Here is a 20,070-nt window from a genome sequence, read left to right as displayed (position 1 = left end):
ACATAAGACCCAGCGTAGAGCTCCTACTCCTTCCTGGGATCTCAATTTTGTGTTGGAAAAGCTTACTTTACCTCCTTTTGAACCTGCAGCTACGTCTGAGTTAAAGTTTTTGTCTTGGAAGACTGCTTTTTTGTTGGCCATTACGTCTGCTAGAAGGGTATCTGAATTACAGGCTCTAATGGCAGTTGAACCTTTCCTGATTTTTCATAAGGATAGGGTATCTCTGCGTACTAACCCTACTTTTATGCCTAAAGTGGTTTCAAATGTGGCCTTGAACCAATCAATTCATTTGCCTACTTTTTATGCTGATCCCCAAAATAAAGGGGAGAAAATTTTACACACTTTGGATATTCACAGGCAGTTGTGTTATTATTTGAGCAGGACTAAAGGGTTCAGACAGTCTCAACAGTTGTTTGTTTCTGTTGCTTTGGCCTCTCAGGGGAAACCTGTTTCAAAACAAACTATTTCTAAGTGGATTGGTCATTGTATTGCTTTTTGTTATTCTCATCATGGTAAGGAGATTCCGGCTGGAATCAGACCTCATTCCACTAGGGCTACTGCCACCTCTACTGCTTTTTTAAGGGGTGTAGCTACTAAAGATATTTTGGAGGCAGCTACTTGGAGTTCAGTGCACACCTTTTCTAAACATTACCATCTCCCTCTTTATTCCAAATCTAGGGCTGGATTTGCCACTGCAGTCTTACAGGGCATGTTAGCAGCTCCCAATGCTTTATGATTCTGCCAGCCTCCCTTTACCTTTGCTTTGGGATTCTACCCACAAGTTATGATTGCAGCAATGTGAGATGAAGAACATAGTACAGTTTTGTACCTACCATAAATGTAGATGTTCGAAGATCCACATTGCTGCAGTCAATACCCTCCCTCCTTCCCCTCTGTAGTTTGGAGTGGTTGTATGGTTTGGGTGGTAGAGGTTGTTTGTACATAGGTTTTGGAGGTTTTTCTGTTTTTGGCTGTGGCCTTTCTTTTTAGGGCCTTCTGACATCTGGGGCAAGAAAAGACTGAGGATATGACGTCGGTCATGCGCTTTAATACCATGACGCTCTGACGTCAGATCTGAGCGCCCATGACCGACGCCAGCCTAATACTTTGGTATTCGGGCCGACCGAGGACAGCGGACTACCCACAAGTTATGACTGCAGCAATGTGGATCTTCGAACATCTACATTTATGGTAGGTACAAAACTGTACTATTTTTCATCCCTGCTTTTCCAAATTTCCAGGGGGATTCTCTTCGTATCTCCTTGTCCAGTTTTGGTAAAAACAAAATAAACAGTCTCAACAAAATCTAGGTAAACAGACATTTAAGAAGAAATGGCAAGGATGTTGCAACAGGAATTCTGGAAAGTCCCAAAGCTAAGGACAGTCCAGTAAGTCAAAATGATTATTTAAGAGACTTTGCCCCCCCCCCACCCCCTTTTGTCTTCTAGAAACTCTGAATCTTAACTTTTCTTTTTGACAACAGATTTTCAGACACATGGGTTCTGAAGATCATTCCTCAAGTTTACAGAAGGGGTTTTATTTAAGGAGGTTTTTTTGTACCAAAGAAAGAAAATGCTTTGAGACCAGTTCTGGATTTTTCTTTCTTTCCTAAACCTATTTGTGATAGTGCCCAAATCCAAGACGACTTCACTTCACAACCTATTACGTCTTCTTCCTCATTCATGTTTTCTGGTAACACTAGATTTAAAAGATACATCTGATGTTGTTAATCTTCTTTCCATTCATCACCGATGGGTTCGGTTCCTAGCCCTCGGAACCGAGTTGGCCTAATACCAAGCTTGCGCCAGCCAGAAACTCTCGAGCTAAGCTTCTACCCACAATGCCCTTCTCCCTGTTACTTCAGATCTCGTTTGCCATGTAGCTGTAAAGCCGCGTTTTAGCCAAGCTCTCAGCTAAGTGGAAACATTTTTTATATCTTGTGGGAAATTTTCAGCAGTTGGGGGCCAGCCTTGCTGCTGCCTCTTTGCCTCCCCTTCAAACAGCAAAAGCAGCAGCTATTTTGCCTTATTCCCCCCAAAGGGGGAGTCCCTGAAGGAAGCTCTGATTCACGATTGGCCCACGAGACTTCTTTATGACTATCCCCCCATTCCTCTGATTCCACAATTCATAAAGAAAACTATTTGGTTGAAATGCAAAGTGATCCTCATAGCCCCCTTTTGGCCTCGACAAGTTTGGTTCCCCTTCCTTTGGCCTCATCTGTTATATCCACCATGGCTTCTGGACCCTCTTCCAGACCTGATTTCTCACCCCTAAGGGTTGAGTCACCCGAATCTGTCCAATCTCAAGCTGACAGCTTGGTTTCTCCACTTCCATTAGTCGCCAGGCAGGATGATCTCACCTCACCTGTTCGTGTCATTATTCTGGCCTCTCATTAACCATCCACCAGGAGACTATATCGGGACAAATGGAAAAGGTTCTCTATTTGGTCAAAGGAAAAGATGCTAGATCGTATTCGGCTCCAGTCACAGCAGTCTTACAATATCTGTTTTTTTTTTTTTTGAAGATGGAGCCGCAGGCTCTACCATATGAGTACCTCTGGCAGCGATTTCAAATTACCATGGTAGGCTGGATGGTACTCTTCTCATGTCACTACATTTATGTAAAACTTTTCTCAAAGGAGTTTCCCACATTAGACGTCCAATCAGGCAGCCTATAGAGCCATGGAACCTCACGTTAGTTCTCCAGTCTTTGACTCAACCCCCCTTTGAACCCGCAGCGAAATGTGACCTCAAATTCTTGTCATGGAAATCTCTCTTCTTAGTAGCCATCACGTAAGGCAGGCAAATTTCGGAGTTGCAGGTATTGTGCACCAAAAGACCCTATGTAATCTTCTACAAGGACAGAGTATCACTCCGTACGAACCCATCCTTTCTCCCCAAAGTTGTTTCTGACATTTCCATCAATCAGTCTATTGACCTACCGATATTTTTCCCAAACTTTTATAATAAAGGAGAATACTGTCTACATTCTTTGCATGTACGCAGGCAGTTGAGATTTTATTTAGATAGGACCAAAACAGTACATAAGACTGACCAACTTTTCATTTCCTTTTCTGGGCCTAGATTGGGAAATTCTGTTGCCAAGGTCACTTTATCAAAATGGGTAAGGGACTGCATACGTTTCACTTATTTAAAAAATAACCTAAGCTACAGAATATTAAAGCCCTTTCCACTGGATCTATGGCAACTTCTGTAGCTTTCCATTCCAGGGCTTCTATGGATGACATTTACACAGCAGTCACTTGGGCTAAACCCCACACTTTTATCTGTCATTACAAATTGGATGTGGTCTCCAGAGGGAGAGTTACCTTCGGCTCAATGGTACTCAGGAATGTTCTTCCATAAGGGCTGCCCAAGGATCTCAAGGTAGTTGGGGATTCTGTCCCATCGGTGATGAATGGAAAGAAGATTAACAACATCAGATAAAGAAGTTATGTCTTACCATAACGTTCCATCTGTATTGTTCATCTTCTTTCATTCATCACTCTCCACCCTCCTTCCCGTGCCAAAGGCTCCTGGGGGATACTTTGGGTCCAAGTGGTATCTTAGGGTATTTGCCCAGAAATGGCCTCTGCTTTACTTGTATAACATGGGCAAACTCGATCTCAGGTAACAGGGAGAAGGGCATTGTGAGTAGAAACTTAGCTCGAAAGGTTTTGGCTGACGCGAGCTTGGTATTAGGCCGATTCGGTTCCAATGGTAAGACACAACTTCTTTTTGTCATCACATCCCTATTCATCCAGATTTCAGGTATTTCTTAAGGTTGTATGTGTTTGGATCACATTGTCAGTTTTATTCCTTGGCCTTTGAGCTATTCATTGCACAAAGGATGTTCTCAAAATGTCTAGCTCCAGTTATAGCTCATAGCAGGTTACAGGGTATCCACATTTTTCCCATATTTAGACGACTTACTTATCTTTGCAGAGTCTTTTATTTTTTTAAATGTCAGAAATTTCTGTCTTGGGGAGAGATCTGTTACACAAGCTGGATTCCATGAGAACAATCAAAAATCTTTAATGACTCCTCCTCACAGGATTGTGTCACTGACATGTTAACTAGACAACATATTTTAAAGAGCTTGTCTTCCATAGGAAAAAGTAGATGTATATTCAGATTGATTTTTTAGGGTTTTACAATCGGCACTTCAGTCACTGCAAGGGAATACTTTGGAATTTTGGGTCCTGATGCTCCTGGCAAGACTCCACATGAGTAAAATGCAATGGTTTCTGAAGTCTCTCTGGTCACAGCATCATCACCCTTTATCTTTTCAAATCCCATTGCTGGGGTTGTCAGAAGAGATGTCTTTTGGTGGAGACAACAGATATGCTTAAATCCAGGTCTCCCCTTCTCCATGTTCCAAAGCAGTCAGTCCCCACAGATACTTTGGCCTTTGCTTGGGGAGCAGTTTCAGGAGGGATAAAAGTGCAAGGTGTGTCATACACTAACTAAGGACAGATGCAAGCAAATAAATATAAAAGCGATGCTTCCCCGATCAAGGCACGCAACTCTCTGAAAAGATCTTAAGCTGCTGGCACCTGTTCATAGATTCATAGGTTGGTACTAGGCTATCAGCCCTAGGGCCTATACAAGCCTAGCCATAACAATTACCTGGCTATTTCTTCCCACATTATTTACTTTCCTGGATCCCTGTCTAGCAGGGCGACTGACGTGATCCCTGTGGTGAATTTCCTTTCTCCCATCCAATCGTCAAGGTTCCTCTTGAAGAGGTCCAAAGAGGCACTCTGCTTGACATGTATGGGCAATCTATTCCAGAGTCTGGGGAGTCTCTGGGTCAGGAACCTATCCCTCCAGCATGTTTTGTTTATTGTGATGACAAGGTTTAGATCCCTGGAGCATGTAGCTCTGAGGGATTGGGATTTCTTTAAGTGTAGCATGTCCAACAGCTCTGGGTTTGACATGGCCTTGTATGTTAAGCAGAGATCGCCTCTGAGTAGACGATATGTGACAGAGTATAGCTGGAGTTTTTTATGGCGGTCAGCTAGGGCATCTGCTTTAGGCCTGTGATTCTTTTAGTGAGGTATTTCTGAGGCCTTTCCAGTTGTTGCAGATGTCGTGAGAGGTACATACCAAATGGGGCGTTGTATTCTATAATGGGTCTAATGAGGGATGAGTACAGTGGGACAATGACCTCCTTTTTTCTGGATGAAAAGCCCTTTGTGATGAGGTGTGCCACATAAAAGGATTTACTGACTGTTGTGGCGATGTGGTTATCGAAGGTGAGACCACTGTCCACCTGTGTCCCTAAGTCTCTTATCACACTTTCTGTGTTTAGTGTACTGCCACCTATATGGTAATTCATGGATACATGTTTTTTCCCAAAGGGGATAACAATACATTTCTTGGCATTGAGCTTGAGCCCATGGCTCTGGCACCAAGCATCTGTTTCTGTAAGGCCCTTTTGTAGAGTATCCACATCATTTGGGGATTCAATAATGGCTCCCAGTTTGCAGTCATCTGCAAACTTTGTTAGCCAGAGTCCCTTAGTGTTGACCTGTACTTCAGAGAAGTAGATGCCAAACAAGAGCGGCCCCAGGACTGAACCCTGAGGTACTCCACTTGTCACTTGTCTGGAGCTGGATTTGGAGTCGGCTACTTTTACAGTGTGGGTTCTATCAGTAAGCCATTTAGCAACCCATTGGGTGACATAGGGATTAATGCCCAACTTAGTAAGTTTATCTATGATTCCAGAGTGGGGGATTGTGTCAAAGGCCTTGGCAAGGTCTAGATAGGCTGTGTGAACCACCTTACCCTTGTCCATGGCTCTGGAGACTGATTCAAAGAAGTCAATCAGGTTCAGGAGACAAGATTGGCCCTTCACAAACCCAAACTGGGTGGGGTCCAGTGTTTGAAGGTTGCCAATGTCTTTGTTTATAAGTTCCATGATAATACGCTCCATGGCCTTGCAGATAAGGCTTGTCAGACTGATGGGACGGTGGTTTCCGGGATCCAAGGTGGATCCCCCCTTGTGGATTGGGATAACTGTAGCTCTGCGCCACTCAGTGGGCACGAAACCTGAGGTGAGGCTATGATTAAACATGACACTTAGGTGAGGTGCCAGTTCATGTTGTAGTTCATGTAGTACACAGCCCGGGATGTCATCTGGTCCCATGGATGCTGTATTCTTGGCTTTAGAGAGTGCGTTTTGTACCTGTGTGGCCGTTATTACTGGAATTTGGCAATCTTTGTGTATTGAGATGGGCCATTTAGGGGGTGAGAGGGGGGTGAAGTTGGCACTGAATCGATCTGCCAGGATATTGGCAATATCCTTCAGATCAGCATATTTAATGCCATTCTGTTTTAGCTCAGAGCAGATCTGAGCATTGCCATTTAGATTCTTGACATAGTTATAGAATGCTTTGTGGTTGTCTTTGGAATCTTTGGCAATTTTATTTTCGTAACTAGCTTTGGAGGATTTTATGAGGCATCTCAGTTTCTTACTGAGGCTAGTAAGTTTTTTGCATCCTGGGATTTTCCTCTTTTCTGCAAAAGTTTCTTCCTTTTGTTGTAAAGTTTGTTTATGGCAGGGGACCACCAGATTGGCTTCCTTTTTTTGGATGAGAGCATTTTGGTTCTATTTGGGATGGCACGATTCATGCATGAGTGGATGTGCTCGTACAGTGCCTTAGTGTAGGATTCAGCAGTTGAACTTTCAGTTCCGTCTGCATGGGTGTCATGAAGTTTGTCACTTCTGACTTGAGTAGCATGAAGTTGGCTTTGGAGAAGTTTTTATGGTGGTTTCTTTACTGGGGGTGGGGTGGGATGTGGATGTTAAGGGTGATTAGCTTATGGTCAGACCTGACTAACGAGGGGTGACCATAGGTATGGAGCATTGATTTCCCATGTTGGTAATGACCAGGTCTAGGATATTGGAGCCCCTGGTGGGACTATGGATTAGTTGATCCAGGGCATTGGAATTTATGAATTCCAAGAACCGTTATGCAAAGGTGTTGGGACATGAGTAGTTTTCCCAGTTAATGGCAGGGTAGTTAAAATCACCCAGTATTAGGGTGTTTGGTTCTATCTTAATATTTTCCAGTATGTTTAGAAAGGTGTAGTGAGAATCTTGGGGTATGGTGGGGGATCTGTAGCAAGCTACAGTTTGGATTGCAGTCTTACCTAGTGTTAGTTGCACTTGGAGAATTTCAGACACATTGTGTTGGCCAATTAGCCTGGTGGTGTGAATATCCTTGGTGAATATTGACACTCCTCCACCTTTAGTGTTTCGGTCCTGGTTTGGTGGCCAAAAGTGTGGTAAGAGTTGTAGCCTGGTATTGCAGGGGTGCTCTCTGGAGCCTTGAACCAGGTCTCAGTTACTGCACAGATATCGATGTTCTCCATTTTTAGGAGTGCCTCGAGAGAGTGCATTTTGAGGTTTAGACTTCTAGCATTGAGTAGCATTACCTTCAGATTTTGCATGCTTGTACCTGTTACGGTGGTGGTTTTGTCCTTTGAAGTTTGCCTAAAAAAGGCACTATAGAGGTGGCAAGAGCCTTAGCCAGTAACCTGAATCCCAGGGGCGACAGGTGCAGACCATCTCTGGCAAAGCATCGTGGTCTGTCAATCATGTCATCCCAGGCAGACAGATACTGGATACCCTTTGAATGGCACCATAAGCTTAGCCAATTGTTGAAGTCAATCATTTTATCCTTATATTGTGGTATCATTCTGGGCGAAGGCAGGATGCTACTCAGGGCTAGGATCATACCTTCCTGGGCCACATGATCCGAGAGCTCTTCCATGTCTCTTTTCATGTAGTCCAGGGAGGTACGTCTCAAGTCATTCACTCCAACATGGACAATGACAGAGTCATATTTGTACTTGTTGTGGAGTGACTTGAGTGCATGCGTTATGTGGCGGATCCTGGCACCCGACAGGCAGCTGACTGTAATTTTCTCCTTATTCAACCTGGTGAGAGGGACATCAGTGTGCCGGACTATAGAGTCACCTATGACTAAAGTGTTAGGTACATTGTCTTGCCTTAGGGGCTGTTGCTGGGTGGCACACTGGTGTTGTGAACTATGTGACACATTGGTTGTAATTGGTGTTTGTTTGCGTTTCAGCTTCAGAGGTCTTTGTTGCTTGGGCAGGTTACAGTTAAGGGCCTCTGCATATGTGGATTTAGTGTTGCTATATGTGGGTGTTGGTGGTGCGGGTTTAAAAGGGCTATGTGTTGCTTGAGGTGTAGTGTGGGTGTTAACCTTCTCCTCTTGACTGTTTAGCACAATCTTGGGTGGAGAGAGCTTTGCTTCCATTTTGGCTATGTAAGTGCATCTCAAAATGGTTTCATACAGTACCACAGTCATGTGGTACATTTACAAGCAAGGGAGATCCAGGCTGTACTTTTTTTGCAGACTAGCCATGTTAGCTGGGGATGTGACTTCAAAACACAATCTGCAGGTATCCTACATTTCGCCGGAGCAAAATTGTGTGGCAAACAGGTTGAGCAAGATCAGGGCAGACCTTCATGAATGGAAACTAAATCAAGGGTCTTCCAACATTTGAGTCATCTGTGGAGAATTTCCCAAGTAGACATTTTTGTCTCTTTGAACAATCAACTGGCAAGATTCTTTTCCCGGGCTCTATGTAAGAAGGTCTGGAAATCAGATGTCCTTTCTTTTCTTCGGACAGGAAAGTTCATGTATGCTTCTCCACCCTTTCCACTAATATACATGGTATTTCAGAAATTTCAGAAGGAATCCACCAAGATCATTGTGGTGATTTCCTTTTGGCCTAGGCAGCTGTGGTTCTCCCTTCTTTTGGAAATACACTCCAGAAAAAGAAAGTCACACCACCGAAGGTAGTCCAAATCCAAAACGACTTTAAAAACAAACAGTCGAACGTACCATCATGAACAGAGCACAGAATTCACATAAAAACTTTAATGCAACAACACCAATAAAGTAAGTAGCAGGACAAGCGCTTTCGGCTCTGAAAGGATCTGAAGAAAGCTAAGATCGAAAGTGCTTGTCCTGCTACTTATTTTATTGATGGTGTTGCATTAAAGTTTTTATGTGTATTCTGTGCTTTGTTCATGGTGGTACGTTCAACTGTTTCTTTTTAAACTTCTTATGGAAATGGCTCTACTCATAGAAGAATGGGGTTGTTTAATACACTCCAAAAACAGTCATTTTCAAGTTGACTGCCTGAATGATAAGGTCTTTATTTCTTTAAGGCACCTGTTTACTGAGGGCATGCATAAGGTGCTATTTATTATTTATTTATTCATTGGCATTTGTGTATCGGATTAGTCCACTAGGCCATAAAGAGTCCATTTTCAGTGGAGACCCGGGAATAAAAGCTCCATAAAACATAGAACATTTAACAGTATTTACGATGAGAAGAATTACAGAAAAAATATAACATTATACAGACAAAAATTAAGCTTTACATGAAAAAAAAATAAATGCAAAGGAAAAACATTACAAAAGTTAAAAAAATATCAGATATAGTATACAAATATATGGATTCACTTCATAATCTCGAAATACTGAAACATCAAATTTCAGTATTTTGAAACTATGAAACTTAAACTACAATACCCCGAGCCCAAAACCACAAAATTCAAAGCACCAAACAAACTGCATACACTACACCATACATACACCACAACACCCACATCACAACATAAACAAACAAAAACTACACACACATACACAACTCATACACACACATAAGCAGGGGGGCAAGCCCCCTTGCACCCACCTACTTATATATACTAACTCCGAGATCGCACAAACAGGAAACGAAAGCAAACTCACACATGCACATTCTCCAGTCCCTCACACACACATCAAACATATCAGCACACTCAAACACACTCTAACTCCCACTCAAATCCCTTACAAAACATTCACTTACCTGACAAAACACCTAGATCCACACACGGCACCACTCACCATAAACACACAATCCCGGACATCACGTAGCATAAGGCCATAACCGCAAATTCGAGATATTCGAATTTGCGATTATGAACTTTCGCTATTTTAAACATTCGGGTTTATAGTCTCGAGATACTGAAATTTGACATTTTAGTATTTTGAGATTATAAACGGCTCCCAGGTATATATATTGCAGTTGTAGTTAAGTTATCTGAAGAGATGTAGTTGATGAAGTGGTTTGGTATACAAGTATACTCCTGAAAAATGTATCAGTCAGGTTATGAAGGGAGGAGGAGACGATGAATCCTGCTACTAGAAAATTATATATTAGCAAATGGAAAAGGTTTTCTAGTTGATGCCAACAAAATAACCAACACACATTCAGGGCTTGTTCTCTGGTTTTACAACATGTGTGTGATTTACTATCCTATGACCTCTTTTAGTACTCTATCAGGTTTCATTTATCAACCATTTCAGCATGTCTGCTCAAAGATTCTCCTCTTTCAAGGCAGTGTCATGCCAGAATTTTCTTTAAAGGGGTTTTGCATAAGACGCTATCAAGTAAACCGGTGGCCCCTCCTTGAGATCTTAATTTTGTGTTAGAGAAGCTAGCACTTTCTCCATTTGAACCAGTTAATCTGGTTGACTTGAGTTTCCTAACATAGAAAACAGTTTTATTGATTGCTCTGACCTCTGCAAGAAGGGTATCTGAGTTGCAAGCTCTTATGGGGAATTACTGTTACCTCATTTTCCATAGAGATAGGATTTCTTTGAGAATAAATCCTTCTTTTATACCTACAGAGTTATCCAGGTTTACTTTAAGCCAAACCATCCATATCCCTGTTTTCTTTATTCTGTGAAAATGAGGGAGAAAGAATACTCCATACTTTGAATGTCAGCAGACAACTCATGTACTATCTTGATAGAACTATATCTCTCATATTTTCAGACTGTTTATTTCTTGTGCATGTAAGAAGAAGGGGTAACTTGTGTCAAAACAGACTTTTTCCAGATGTTGTGTAAGGCTGGTTCCTTTTGATATACTCACCGTAAAAAATCTATTGCAGGCAGGCTCAAGGCCCTCTCTCCCAGGTCCTTGGCTTCATCTGTGGCTTTTTTTGGAAAGGGTTGGTTTCTAGAAATATTCTAGAAGCTCCTACATGGTCCTCTGTGCATACTTTTACAATGCACTATAAGCTTGATTCCTTTTAAAAGCCCAGATCAAGCTTTGCTAGGGCCTTTTTCAGTAGTTCCTGGACTTTTCTCACTCCACCTACCAAGTGTAGTTTGCTGTGATAATCTACCCATATAACTAAGGCTACTGCAGCAGTGTTCAATGTGATGAACATAGTACAGTTGTTCAAGTTGAACTTACCATAACAGTTGATGTTTGAATAATCACCGCTGCAGTAGTTGCTCCCTCACTCCATCCCCCTTGTTTTTTGGTGTTTTTTATGCCTGGGTATGGATATTTATGTTTTGTTGTTCCTAACATAATCCTTTCATGGCTTAGCTTCCCTCTTTCTGCTGGCATGAGAAATCTGAAGAGCTTTGCACCAAATTTGTAATTTAGCCAGCTCAGCTCAAGTTATCCCACTCACTGGATTTATCTTCTGAAGAAATTTCTTCTCCCCTGATAACGCTTGAATAATTTCCAATACACATTCCTTAAATTTTTCTCTCTTTAATATGCAAGTGCCTCATTTTTACTTCATTACCCTGCAATTTCACCTTAGTTGTTGTTTGATCCTTAGACAGATGCCTGGTGTCAGAGCCATGGCCTCAAGCTCAGTGCTAAAAAGTGCATTGTCATCCCCTTTGGTAAAAACTCTGTACCCATTAACTACTACATATACAGCAGTCTACTTAACACCGAATGTGTGATAAGAGACCTTGGGACCCATGTGGACAGTAGTCTGTCCTTTCATAGTCACATCGCCACAGTAGTCAGGAAGTCCTTCTACGTGGCACACCTCATCATAAAAGGGTTCTCATTCAGGAAAAAAGAGGTCATTGTTCCCCTCTACCCGACACTCATTAGACCCATTATAGAGTACAACGCCACTTTTGAAATGTACCTGTGAAGACATCTGCAGCAGCTGGAAAGGCCACAGAAGTTCATAGGTAGGTACTAGGCTATCTGCCCGAAGGCATTTATAACTCTAGCCAGAATGTGTTTGCTTTCGCCGCCCCCTTAGATTAGTTCTCTGTGCCTCTGTCCAGCAGAGCCGTTGAAGTGATCCCTGGGGTACACTTTGTTTCCCATCCACTTGTCAAGGTTTCTCTTGAAGAGGGTTAGCGAAGAGCTCTGCCTAGTCTCTGGGACAGGAATCTATCCCTCCAGGATGTCCTATTTATTGTTGTGGTGAGGTTTAGATCCCTGGAGCGTGTGGCTCGAGGAGATATGGTTTTCTTTAGGTGGAGCATGCCCATCAATTCTGGGTTGGACATGGCCTTGTATGTCAGGCAGAGATCACCTTTGAGTAGGCAGTATGCAACCGAGTACAGCTGGAGTTTCTTCAGTCGAGCTGCATAGGGCATCTGCTTGAGGCCAGTTATCTTCTTGGTGAGGAACTTCTGTGGTCTTTCCAGTTGTTGCAGGTGTCTTGTAAGGTACATCCCAAATAGGGCATTATACTCTATGATGGGTCTGAAGAGTGATGCGTAGAGGGGCCCAATGACCTCTTTCGATCTGGATGCAAACCCTTTTGTGATTAGGTGGGCCACATAGAAGGATGTTCTAACCACTTTGGCAATGTGATTATGAAAGGAGAGGTTACTATCTACTTGGGTCCCCAGATCCCTTATTACGTCTTCTGTATTTAGGGGGCTATCACCTATGTGGTAGTTAGTGGGTACTTTTTTTTTTTCCAAAGGGGATGACTATGCACCTTTTGGCATTTAGCTTGAGGCCATGGTTTTGACCCTAGGTATCTGTCACAGTGAGACCCTTTTGGAGGATGTCTGTGTCAGTCGGAGAGTCAGTTATAGCCCCTAGTTTGCAGTCGTCTGTGAACTTGGTCAACCATAGTCCTCCTGTGCTTGCCTGTACCTCTGAGAAGTATATGCCGAACAGGAGGGGTCTTAGGACTGAGCCCTGGGGAATGCCACTTGTAACCAGTTTAGAGTCAGAACTAGCTCCTGCAACTCTTACCATGTGGGTTCTGCCCGTGAGGCAGTTGGCAACCCATCTCGTGACGTAGGGGTTTATGTTCAGGCTGCTGAGCATGTCTATAATACCTGAGTGGGGAATGGTGTCGAAGGCCTTTGCAAGGTCTAGGTAGGCTGTGGTCCACCTTTCCCTCGTCTATAGCCTTGGTAACGGTCTCAAAGAAGTCCACCAGGTTTAGGAGGTATGATCTGCCCTTAACAAAACTGAACTGGATAGGGTCCAGTGTTTGGAGGTTTCCAATGTCTCTTTTAATGAGATCCATGATGATGCGCTCCTTAGCTTTGCAGACCAAACTAGTCGGGCTTATAGGGAGATAGTTCCCGGGGTCCATTGTGGCTCCTCCTTTGTGGAGCGGAATAACCGTTGCTGTGTGCCACTCTGTGAGCACGTAGCCTGTGGAGAGGCTGAGTTTAAACAGTGTGTTTAGTTGAGGGGTTAGTTCATCTTTGAGCTTGTGTAGGATGCAGCCTGGGACACCGTCCGGTCTCATTGATGCTGTGTTTTTGGCTTTGGACAGGGCTGTTTTAACCTGAGTGTCTGTGATTTCAGGGGCACTACATTCTTCTGGTATAGTTATGGGCCCTTTTGGGGGTGAGAGGGGGGTGACGTTTGCACTGAACCTGTCTGCCAGGATGTTGGCTGTATCGGTCGGTTCACTGTACTTTGTGCCATTCTGCACTTACCCCGAGCAGATCTGAGAATTGCCACTTAGATTCTTGACATAGCTAAAGAAGAGGATTACTGGCCTCAAACAGATGCCCTACACTGACCGTCTCAAAAAACTCCAGCTTTACTCCGTAGCATATCACCTACTCCGAGGTGATCTCTGCCTAACATACAAAGCTATGTCAATCCCAGAGCTGATGGACATGCTACACTTAAGAAATCCCAATCCCTCTGAGCTACATGCTCTAGGGACCTAAACCTTGTCACCACAATAAACAGGACATGCTAGAGGGATAGACTCCTGTCCCAGAGACTTCCCATATTCTGGAACAGGCTACCCATCTATGTCAAGCAAAGTTCTTCATTAGCACTCTTCAAGAAAAATCTTGATGAGTGGATGGAAAATAGGAAATACACCCTGGGGATATAACTTATGTGTTTCTGCTCAACAGTGGCACAGGAAAATAACTTTCTTGGGTGGCATAAGCCAGGGAACCTTGTTGGCTAGGCTTATGTAGGCCCTCGGGTCAATAGTCTAGTACCTACCTATGAAACTATGAGCTGTACACATAGGCATAATCTGTCCAAAAAATGTTTATCCATGCTAAGATGCATGTTGCAGTCTATACTCCTTCTTACAGTAGTTGCTGTCTGCTCTTGCTTTTCTTTATATCCCTCCCAGATGTGAAATACAGCTTATATGTTTTCAGAAAATATTTAACTTATAGCCTTAAAAAGTGTTCTGGCTTTTATTGCATACCTGTCAGCTTGTATCAATGGAAACATAAGAACAAAATATAAAGCTATAGATTTCTCAAACTGAAAATTTATTTGCTAAAGGAAAACAGTTAATTATTTTCTGTTTTCTCTTATGTACTTGCTTACTCAAGAAACTGGTTACTAAATTAAGTGAAGGGCCTTAATGCAGGCATTCACCTACAGAAACACATCATCTCTACATATATTGTAATCTGTGTACTTTTACTTCCCACCCCAATCTCAGCAACGAAGCATTAATTTAAATGTGACTTTGATCAGCCTTTCTTCTCTTTCTGCATTGTAATGCCTACATTTCTTAAAACTGAAAAAGAAAAAAAAAGTCACTTGTTTACTTTAGTATCTTTATCATGTACAGCAATAACTGAAAATGTTTTATTATATAACATACAGTTTATATCATGAGCATTTTTATGCAAATACTACGAACACTGTTTTACAGTTATTTTTCCCTTTCCTTTTAGTGTCATTCCAAACATTTGTATCCTAAAAGTCCTGCGCAAGAAAGTCAACAAAAGTGCAATTTTTCCACTTTTTCTTGTAATGCCACACTTCACAAATGTGATTTAATTTTTATAGTCTCACATTTATTCACTAATTTCAGTGCTGCTTCTTTTCTTCCTTTTCATGTCGGTCTTCCAACCCCAACCTCCAGTTCAAGTCCAAAGAACTCTCAGTTCTTCTAGTCAACTCCTGTGCTTTTTTTCTGTCTGCAGAATTTTCCTTAACACTGAAAAAGGTTTAACTTGCAGAATCACTTTATTAGCTTTATCATCAGACGAATGAAGAGAGTCCCCTTTTATTTATTGGCTCACTTTTTGTTGGTCATACTTTTGTATTTCCTTCTTAGCCTGTTTTTCATCAAAAAATGACTTTGATCCACCAGCAAAATATATTCTGAAGACAGCTGGGTAGAACAGCTTGAATCTCCCACCTGTTTCTCAACATTCCCTGTTTGCTGGAGTACATTTTTCTCTCCTGCCTGGAGTACAGTAAATAATCGTTTTCCACACACATTCTATTATTTCCAGTTTTTAATAGTTTGCCCTTGTGCCACAATTAAGTCAGGATAAACTTGTTATGCTGCTATGATTGCATCTTTAATAATACAGGTCTTGGCTGCTTTCTGGTGGACAGGTTTGGAGCATATACAGTACACAATGTGCCTTTTCAGTTAAGAAATCCTGTTGTGGAATATCACTCTAGTTGCTTATTTGTGCTTTCATAAACTGAATACAGTCGGTTCCTTCCAGTTTCTGTGGCACATCAGAAAATCTCAGGTTTTTGGGGTCTATATTATAAGACTGAAAGTGCATATGTGTGACTACATAAAAGTCGACACATAATGCACAAAACCTAACAATAGTGAACAGCCACGTAAGCGAATTTTCCATAGGGAAAAAACTTATGCCGCCGTTCGCTAAAAAAAAAAAATAATTTAACATCATAAACAGGTGGGGGGCTCTGCCCCCCACACCCCCTCTAATGTACCAACTCTGAGATCACACTATAGGGAAGGAAAGGGAACTCCGTGAAGTTGGCCAACTATCTCCTTGTCCTATGACCTATTCATCGAATTGCTTAAATGCGATTTGATGAATGTGTCACTGTTTCCGTATTCGCTCAGAAGCATTTTCGTGCTTCTAATATAGACCCGATTTTCCCTGTGTGCTCTGTCCTCTAATTCTACCATTTTTTGAAACCGCTTTTCTTGAGTATTATTGTATTCAGACATCCTTTTCTTCATTTCGACCTCTGATTTTTGCATTTTTATCAGTTCATCTGAATAGCAGTTTAAAGATTCTTCCATTTTTTTCTTGACTTTTATTACTTGAGTTGATATACCCCTTCATTGTTTAATTTATTTTAATCAGCTCTGAGCACATTTCATTTATTTTTTCCTCTAGAATACTGGAAGCCATGTCTTGCACCAGAGCTGAAGTTTAAACTGCTTTTTGCTAAACAGCTGCAGGATTCTTCTCAGTCAGTGTTTTCTCTTCTCACTTTCTAGTTGACTTTTAGGTTCTGTAAGTTTCTTCTTTGCTGGCATCTTGGCAGTGTGCTTACTAGCCAGTAACTGAATTTACTAAGTCTGGGAGAGTTACTCGCCCTTATCTCTCTAGTTTCCTTTTTTCATGCTGGGAGAACTGAAATTAAGGTAATGATCAGTCTGCAGCCATCCTTGAAGTCCAAGGGGTCTTCCAAGATTTGATCAATCTGTGGGAGGTCATCAGGTAGACATCTTTGACTCCTCTCTGAACAATCAGCTGGCAAGATACTGCTCACGGACTCCATGCAAGAAGGCATGCAATACAGGTGCCTTTTGTTTTTCTTTGACAGGAATGTTACTGTATGCTTTTCCACCCTTTCCACTAATACTGGGGAAATTCTGAAGATTCAGAAGGAATCCCACAAAATCATTGTGGTGACTCCATTCTTGCCCATACAACTGTAGTCCTGCCTTCATTTAGAAATGGTCAGGGGCAATTCTCACACGCTTCCTCATAGACTGGATCTGCTCACACAAGAACAAGGAATTTTCTTACACCCCAATACAAATCAGCTTCAATTGACTGCCTAGGTAAATTGTATTTTTTCCTTTTAGGTACCTCTTTACTGAGGTTGTGCAACAGATACTAATGGAGGCAAGAAAACCTGCTACTAGAAAATCATTTATTAGGAAACTGAAAAGGCTTTCTATTTTGTGCCAACAGCATAACCAGTACCCACTCCGGGCTGTTTGTTCTCTGGGTTTATAGTATTTGTGTGAAGTTACTATCCTAAGGCCTTTCTTACTCCTCATCAAGGTTCATTTATTGTCTGTTTCAGTGTGTCTGCCTATGGATCCTCCTCTTTCAATGCATTTTCATGTCAAAATGTTTTTAAAAGGGGTTTTGGATAAGAGGCCTCCACAAAAACCTGTGACCTCTCCTTGGGATCTTAATTTTGTTTTACAGAAGTTAACTGTTGCTCCGTTTGAACCAGGTAACCTGACTGACTTGAGGTTCTTAACATGGAAAACAATTTTACTGATTGCTCTGATTTCTGTCAGAAGAGTGTCTTAATTGCAAGCTCTTATGGTGAGTCAGCCCTACCATGGGGACAGGATTTGTTTGAGAACTAATCCTTCTTTTATGCCTAAAGTAGTATCTGAGTTTACTTTGAGCCAATCTGTCCATCTCCCCCTTTTCTTTCCTGAACCCAAAACTTAAGGGAGAAAGGATACTCCATTATCTTGGATGTCCAAAGACAACTCATGTGCTATCTTGGCAGAATGAAATATTTCAGATGTTTGGATCAGTTGTTTGTCTCTTGTGAAGGTAAGAAGAAGGGACAACCTTTGTCAAAAATGGTTGCCTAAGACTTTTAACTTTTGTTATACTCACCAGAATAAAATTATTCCAGGCATGGTCAAGCACCACTATACTAGGACCTTAGCTTCATCTGTGGCTTTTTGGAGACGGTCTGATTGTATAACTATTCTAGAAGCAACAACATGTTTTTTTTGTACATACTTTAACAAAGCACTATAAACTTGATTCCTTCTCTAGGTCTAGGTCAGGCTTTGCAAGGACCTTTCTCCAGGGACTCCTGGACTCATCTCCTTTCACCTCCCAAATGTAGTAAAGTAGGGTAATCTGCCCATTTAGCTAAGGCTACTGCAGCAGTAATGAATATGATGAACATAATACAGTTGTGTAAGTCAATTTATTATAATAGTAGATGCTTGAAAGATCACTGTTGTTGTAGCCACGCCCTCCCTCCATCTCCCTTTTTTAATATGTTTTTGTCTGTTTTTTTTTTTGCAGGAAAGCTCTGCTTTGCATTCAGATTTGTCTTTTAATCAGCTCCACTTGAGCTGCCTAACAGTTTGGGGGTGTGGAAGGTGCCCTGAAGTTGAATGGTTGTTGTTTCCTTGGCAAGATATAACCCGTATAGCTAAGGCTACTGCAGCAGTGGTTGTTTGGATATCTACTGTTATAGCAAGTTTACTTACACAACTGTAGTTTTCAGTGCATCAGCATTAGCTAGACCACATACTGTTTGATTTTTTTTTTGGCACTCAAAGGAGAGGGAGAAGCTGAGTTTCATATTTGTTTTCTGCCTTTTCCTTTATTTTGTACAACACTGGCATTAGTTTGTGGAGATAATGGAAAGAGGATCTTGTTTTTGTGTTGTGCAAACGTAGGAGTGTTGCTGTTTGAGCATGTGAGCATCAAAGAATTACAGCTATTTAGTTAATTTAGTCAGATTGGTTAAAAGACTCATGATTTTTCATGGTGAATCCATGTTTCTGCTTGAAATGTCTTTTTTTTCTTTGTTGGCAGTCTGCTAAAATCCTTGGCAGAAGGATATCTGAAATTGCATTGGACAGAGATAACGTGTCTGAAGTACTTCGCATCTATTTGGAGGCTTGTGGATCTGAAGCAGAATTCTGTAAAAGCCTGCAGACAGCACCATTTCAGGCTCATGAACCAGAAAAAAAGGCTGCTATCCTTGCCTTTCTAGTTAATGAACTGAATGGCAGCACAGTTGTAATCAGGTAAGATATAACAGCAAGTTTTATTTTTTTTGCTTTTTTTAAAACACAAAAACAAAGAAAAACAAAGGTTATAGGATATTATTAGTTTTTGTTTGTTTTTTTAGTCTTTGTCCTTCTCCCCCCTGACCACATCTCCTTTTGTTCCCTTTCCCCATTTGTTCCTTTGCCTCATCTGAAGAAGATGCTGGGCAAGGACAGTGATCATGACTGATCATGACTGTCATCATGCAGGTGTTAGGTTTTGTTTTTTTTTGTGCCCATTTTCTAGCAAGTTAGTCCAGGTGCATCCAGCCCATAGTGCTATGCATTCCTTGGTAGTGTTTATGTCCCGCGTGACCATCTTTGTATATGGAATTCACTTCTGTGGTCTTCACTTAGGTAATGCTCCTGCAGTCCCTTTCCAGCTATGATTAAGCCCATGTCAGCCATTTACTCCCATCCCCCTCAGCTGCTCAGGTTTTGTTATGCATGTTTCAGAGTTGTTATGCTCTAGTCTTACACTTGAGCATGCAAGATGTCTGACAAAGCACACAAGGAAAGGAAGAAAGCTTTAATATAACTGTAAAAACTCACTTCTGCCATAAATGGCAGACTGAAGTGTTTAAAAGCTTTTTGTGCTGTTAGTCCATCAAAGGAGCATTTTGTTTCTGACTGCTGTCTGTGTGGCAGTGCTAAGTGTGTTACAGTTTCAAAGCTTTAGCACACTTTGTGTTCCTAGACATTTTACATTGTGCTCCTATACTTTTTTCTATCTGACATGTTGCATCTGTGTGGTTAGATATTTAGGTACCGGTTACTATTATAGCTTCTGAACATGTTTAGTCCTGGAAGACTGCCTTATAAAATTACATTTACCAAAGATGCACACATATGGTGGCTGTTGAATTTTCAAGGACAGGAAATGTGTTCACTAGAGCAGCAAATATGAATTGGGGAATATATATTTAATTATGAGATTGCAGTATCTGAACTGCTTCCCCTACATTAAAG

The 20,070-nt window shown here is 41.7% G+C and overlaps 1 protein-coding gene across 1 annotated transcript in view; it reads left to right on the top strand.

The window, feature by feature from the left end:
* BAZ2A (bromodomain adjacent to zinc finger domain 2A) overlaps positions 1-20,070 on the top strand; it is a 3,667,728-nt gene that overhangs the window by 1,681,812 nt on the left and 1,965,846 nt on the right. Inside the window, exon 16 of the mRNA XM_044083634.1 lies at positions 18,866-19,080. Within this exon, the coding sequence (XP_043939569.1) occupies positions 18,866-19,080 (215 nt within the window). The remainder of the gene's footprint in view (positions 1-18,865; positions 19,081-20,070) is intronic.

Source organism: Protopterus annectens, chromosome 9.part0 (assembly GCF_019279795.1).
Source record: "Protopterus annectens isolate FY-2018-M chromosome 9.part0, PAN1.0, whole genome shotgun sequence".
In the NCBI taxonomy this organism is placed as follows: domain Eukaryota; kingdom Metazoa; phylum Chordata; order Ceratodontiformes; family Protopteridae; genus Protopterus; species Protopterus annectens.
Note: the sequence above shows the minus strand (reverse complement) of the source record. Positions and strands in the feature narration are given on the sequence as shown.